The 6,000-nt window shown below is 44.8% G+C and overlaps 1 protein-coding gene across 1 annotated transcript; it reads left to right on the top strand.

Annotated features, from left to right (window-relative positions):
* The first annotated feature begins 259 nt into the window (after positions 1 to 259).
* Positions 260 to 565, top strand: C1H8orf86 (chromosome 1 C8orf86 homolog). Its single transcript, XM_029950219.1, is given in 1 exon segment — positions 260 to 565. A coding segment is annotated over 1 exon segment (306 nt).
* Positions 566 to 6,000: the final 5,435 nt, after the last annotated feature.

Here is a 6,000-nt window from a genome sequence, read left to right as displayed (position 1 = left end):
CTGTTCCTGCTCGGCTCCTAGAGATGGGTTCTCCAGAGGTCCCAACACTTCCATCTGCCTGGACTGCTGGGAAGAGAAGGCATGCTCTCAGAGATGCTTCCAGAAGGTGCTGGCATGTTCTTTCATGTAACCAACCATCAGTTCCCCTCACATAGGGAAGGGGGCTGGCTTGAATGGCACAGAAATTGGAGACCCTCCAGTTAAAACCCTCTGAGGAAGCAAGAAAAAGATACCCAAGTCAGGGAGGGGATGAGACTCCATGGGGAAAGGACTCTTTACAGCTGAGGAGTTATTACAAAGAGCTCCAGGCTTGGAAAAGACCTTTGGAGTTTGCAGGGTTCAATCCAGGGATCTGGCTGGGGAGCACTGGAGCAAGAGACCAAAAGCAGCCAAGCAGGAGGCGGAAGGGAAGGAAAGGGTTGAACAGTGAACAGAAAGACAAAGAACAGGCAGTTCCAAGGAGCCGAGAATGCAAATCATTTGCAGACGCTGGTGTGATAGTCAACCAAGGCGCCGGTGGGAGTGTCTGTCACTGTGGCTCAGGCACATCTACACGTCACAGTGAGTGTGAGCCTGTGTGTGTAAACGTCTCTGATGAATCATCCCATGTATGTAATGCTCTGTCAGTTTGTGAGTCATGGAGTGTGTGTCAGAGCTAGTGTGTGTGTGTGTGTGTGTGTGTGTGTGTGTGTGTGTGTGTGTTCCAATGCAAAAGCCCGCCTGTGAGGGCTGCCTGCCTGTGCCCAGAGTGACGCTGGAATGTGAACGAAAGCCAGACAGCACAGCGAGTGTAGAGCACTCCCGGGGTGAAGCTGTGTTTAAAGGGCACCATGCTTCATTCACACCGTACATCACACACCACATTTCTGAACCCGTTCCAGAGAAAGCCATCTGTCCCCCCTTCCTGCTGGAACCCCCCTATGGAGCGACAGTGTTAAATTCTTCAGGCTTGTGGCGCTGTTTCCAGAGTCAGAGATGGCCCATTCTCAGAATCCTACATTTCAACCCCTTCGTTTTACAGAGAGGCGAACTGTGGCAGAGAAAGCTGACGCCCAGGTCCCAGAATCACACAGCCAGCTTGTAGCAAAGCCAGGTGTGCACTTAGGTGTCCTCACCACCAGCACCCTGTCGCCCCCCAGGCCTCCAACCCCCTGCACACAGTGCATTCTTTTTCCATTTTCCTCAGGGATGTGATGGGTTCACTCCTTTTTACTAAAATGCACCTAGACCCTCGCATGGAAAGAAACATCAATGTCCATCCTAAAGGCTGACATCCATGGCTAACCACAAAAGCAAAGTTGCAGCATCTCCAGCTAAATGGCCATAGACTTAGAGTCATTTTACCTCTTCTAGAACCTGACTCACCCCACCCAGGTCTGGAACAGCCCCAGGGACTCCCATTATTAGGTCTCTGTGTCCATCACTGGCTAGGCCCTTGGCACTTGACACTCTCACTCAGGACTCTGATTCTTTCTCCTTTCACATTCCTGATGGTCCTTTCCCTGCTCAATTTCACTTGCCTCACAAAAATAAAAAAGTAAATACAGGAAGGGATTTATCTTAGCAGTTCTGAGGAAGGGTTTAATAGGTAAAGAGCCTGAAACCTATTACGATGAGGTTTGGAATTATCTATGACTTTCAATGATCCATTCCATTCATTCTTCTCAGATGGCTCAGAGTTGACCTGAACTTCAAAGGGACCACTTCAACCACTGGATTTATTGGTCTTATTTCATATTAATTAAGTACTTACCATATACACAGCACTGCTAAGGCCATTCAGTAGGCACAGACTCCACCCTGCATCCCTGGAGAGCAGAGATTGATTATCTCATTTATCTGGACTTCAAAGCCCTTTAACTCCAAGAGCATCTTATCACTGACTGTGGAGGCAGCCAGGATGCTGAGGGCACAACAGGGCAGGGAAAAGGAAAGAAACAGAGAAATCACTTCTCCAAGTCACGTCTGGAAGAAGGCTGGTCTTACATCTGAGTCCAACTTCGACATCCACAGCATGGTGTTTTTCAAATAATGCTCTGCAAAGCACACGCCTCGGGAAAGGCAGTGAAGATATTGTTTTGTGTGGTGAACAGACGGACAGGACAAGTAAATGTTGATACAGTAAGTATCCCTCACATGTAGCACATGGGCGGAAACCTAATGGCCAAATGTTTCCTTGAATATAAATACATATATTCACAGAGCATTAAATGTAATAGTGAAAAAGCTGCAAGTAACTGAAAAATCTAGTAAGAGGAGATAAGTTAAATTAATTGTGGTACAGGGGAACCCGGGTGGCTCAGTCTGTTAAGCAGGGAACTTTGGCTCAGGTCACGATCTCACAGTTCATGAGTTCGAGCCCCACATCAGACACTCTATTAGCACAGATCCTGCTTTGGATCCTCTGTCTCCCTTCTCTCTGCCCCTTCCCCATTTGCACTCTCTCAAAAATAAATAAATAAAACATGAAAAAAATTTTTTAAATAATAAATTGTGGTACATCCATACAACAGAAAATGCAAACATGAAGAACAATGAGCTCTATGTGCATACACTGACTTGAAAAGAGATCTGTGATTATTAAGTTACCACCAAAAAAAAGCAAGTTACGGGGCACCTGGATAGTTCAGTCCGTTAAACATCCAACTCTGGCTCAGATCATGATCTCATGGTTCGTGGGTTCAAGCCCCCTACTGGGTTCTGTCCTGACAGCTTGGAGTCTGGATCCTGCTTCAAATACTGTGTCCCCCTCTCTCTCTGCTCCCCAACTTGTGCTCTGTCTCTCTCTCTCAAAAATAAATAAACATTTAAAAAAATTTTAATTACTTTTTTATGTACTCTATTGTTTGACTCTAAGTATGAATTCTTTTATAACTTGAATAAAGAAAAAGAAAATGTATGAAAATAAAGAGAATAAAAACAGGCTTGTAGCTGTTTACTAGCCACACTCCACCCAGAAGCATCCCCCCATGTGAAATGCCTCACCTAGTATGACATTTGGAGAGCTGGCAGCCATCACTTGAAAAAAACATGGCACATTTGGCCTCTGCTGCAGCATCACGGAACAAAACAAAGACTTCAGCTGTCAGCTCAAAAGAAAAATACTGATTTGCATAAACATATGTGACATAGATTTAGTCAATGACTTTGAGAGATCTCACTCTAAACAGATAAAATTAATTAAAGCTAGTGCAACTTTCTGGCAACTGTGCTCCAATTCCCCATTATTTATCCAGGGCACTGAAAATTGGAATACATCACGGATTCTTAAATCACATCCTGAGTCTGGAGGAGGGATGGGAAAGGGAAAGAGACTTTGCCGAAGTGCCAGGCACTGAGCTGGCACTGTGCCTGCATCATCTCATTTGATCCTTATGATAATCCAGCAAGGTAGATGAAAAGGGGACATGCACATGCACACATTGGCAGGCACGTGCACACACACACACATACACACACACACACATACACACACACAAGCACGCAATGGAAACCATGCAACAAAGCAAAAGGAGAAGACTAACAGAGGGAAAGCTTCAGCTTCAGAGAAGCAATACCCCTTTAGCCTTACAGTGGGTACCAGGCAGAGTCCTCATCAGTTCAGGAGAGTAGCATTTCTGGGGTCCCTTGGGCACTCTGGCCAGGAGACACTGCTTGGGTCCCCTTCATTCCCTTGAAGGTGTGCAGCTCTGGGGGAGGAGGTCTAAGCACAAAAGGAAACTCACCTACTTACTTTAATTACAAGTGACTGAAACCTAACATCAACCAGCTTAGGCAAAACACTGACTTGTTTGGCTCTCACAACTAAAAATATCTGTGAGTAGATGGCTTGGTGGGATCAGGATTCAACTAATGTCAGTCAGCATGCATTCTGTCTCTGTACATCTCAGCTGTTTTCCTGTTTTCTGTGTTAGCTTCATTTTTCAGGCAGGCTCTCTTGACATGGCAGCGAAGATGGTCCCAGGATTCCATGTTACTTAGTTTTCTGCAACTACCTATTCCAAAGAAAAGAAAGCACTTGTTTCCCAATAGTTTCAGCCAAAGTGCCAGGGATGGCCCAGCTGGGGTCATGAACCCATTACTTAATAATTACTGTGATGATCTGTTTGGGCAGCCCCAGGTCACATGGGCTAGGAATAGGGGATTAGCCTCCCCCTCCAAAATTGTAGGGATGGCACCAAAGGAAGCAGGGAGGGATTCGGGGCCAGCAGACCGCAGATGTCTAACACAGTGTCACACAGAAACCTACCAGCAAATTGTAAACTGAGAAACTGGTAGGTGTTGGTTACTTATAACTGTCACCTCTTGGCAACCAGAACATCCTTGGAAATTGGTCGACACAATAATAGAAGTTTTGCAGACTGTAAGGACCCTCCTCTCCTGTTGCCAAGGTTAAGGGTTTGGGGAGATGCCCAAGAAATCTCTGAGAATTCTTGCCAGTGACCCTGGAGTCATCAGTTCCTGATGCCCTGCACAGGCTACAGGGAAATCCTGTGCCTAAAGAGCTGTGATGACAGAAGGTCCTTAATGACAAAGAGGCTGGAAATGTTCTGGGAAGAGCCCTGGAGTAGGTACCTGCGTTCCAGTTCAAGCTCTGCTTCTAACAAGCCATGTGACCTGGAACCAAATACCCTAAGTTCTCCGAGGTCATAGTTCTCACAAGTAAAATAAAGGGGCAGGGCAAAGCAAAATGACATCTAAAGTTATCGCCAGCTTTAAATTTTTGATTCTAGGTCAGGAAAAGTTGCAAGTTTACAAGTTGGAAAAAGTTTATGGGTGTCTCTGCAAATAAATAAGTGAGATAATAGTAGGCTGAAGAAACATACCACGCCCATTGGTCAAATCTGGGACAATGTGAACAACAAACTAAATGATGATCGTAATGGGAAATAACCCATAATGAAAATAAGATTCAGTGAATTCATATTAATATCCATCTAACCATCCATCCACGAGAAGGAAAAGGAAAAGTTCTTTATAGTAAGACAGCAGTTAGAAGGAATAATGAAGTTGGAAAACCATCAATGAATGTTAAAACCAATGGGTAAAAGTTTGATGAGAAACAGAATATTTCCAAGCCTCAAGATATCTCCCCATAGATTACTTATTGATTATAAAAGAGAAAAACAGCAACTTCATAGTGACGGAACTTGGAAGCCACCGCCTTACCCGGTGATCCCAGTGACATCACCTATGCTGAAAGAAACCACCCTCCCACGTTTCTGAGACAGTGCATACAGATGGCCATTGCATCCCCTCTGTGTCTTTCTGCCCAAAGTACGTAACCTGAACCTAATCAGAAAAAAACAGAATTGAAAACCAGAAAATCAGAACAATCAGAAAATCATAAAAGCCAAATTGAAGAAAATTTTGCACCACAATTGACCTATACTATTTTAAAATGTCAAGGTCTAATTTGAACTACTTAAAAAAAAAAAGTGAAGTCCATGACACACAAGGAAAGGCTAAAAAAGTGTCCAGTTTATTTTTTTTAATGTTTTTTATTTACTTTTGATACAGAAAGAGACAGAGCATGAGAGGGAGAGAGGCAGAGAGAGAGGGAGACACAGAATCTGAAGCAGCTCCAGGCTCTGAGCTTATCAGCACAGAGCCCAATGTGGGGCTCGAACCCATGAACATGGGATTATGACCTGAGCCGAAGTCGGAGGCTTAGCCGACTGAGCCACCCAGGCGCCCCAGAAGTATCCAGTTTAAAAGAGACTAAAGAGGGGCACCTGGGTGACACAATCGGTTGAGCGTCAAACTTTGGCTTGGGTCATGACATTGTGGGATCGTGGATTTGAGCCCCATGTCAGGCTCTGTGCTGACAGCTTGGAGCTTGGAGCCTGCTTTGGATTCTGTATTGTCCTCTCTCTCTACCCCTCCCCCACTCTCCTCCATCTCTCTCGCTCTCAAAAATAAACATTAAAAAATTTAAAGAGACTAAAGAGATGTCAGTGAAATGCAGTCAAAGGTGTGATCTTGGATCAGATTCTAAAC

The sequence above is a fragment of the Suricata suricatta genome, chromosome 1, assembly GCF_006229205.1.
Source record: "Suricata suricatta isolate VVHF042 chromosome 1, meerkat_22Aug2017_6uvM2_HiC, whole genome shotgun sequence".
Classification (NCBI taxonomy): Eukaryota; Metazoa; Chordata; class Mammalia; order Carnivora; family Herpestidae; genus Suricata; species Suricata suricatta.
Note: the sequence above shows the minus strand (reverse complement) of the source record. Positions and strands in the feature narration are given on the sequence as shown.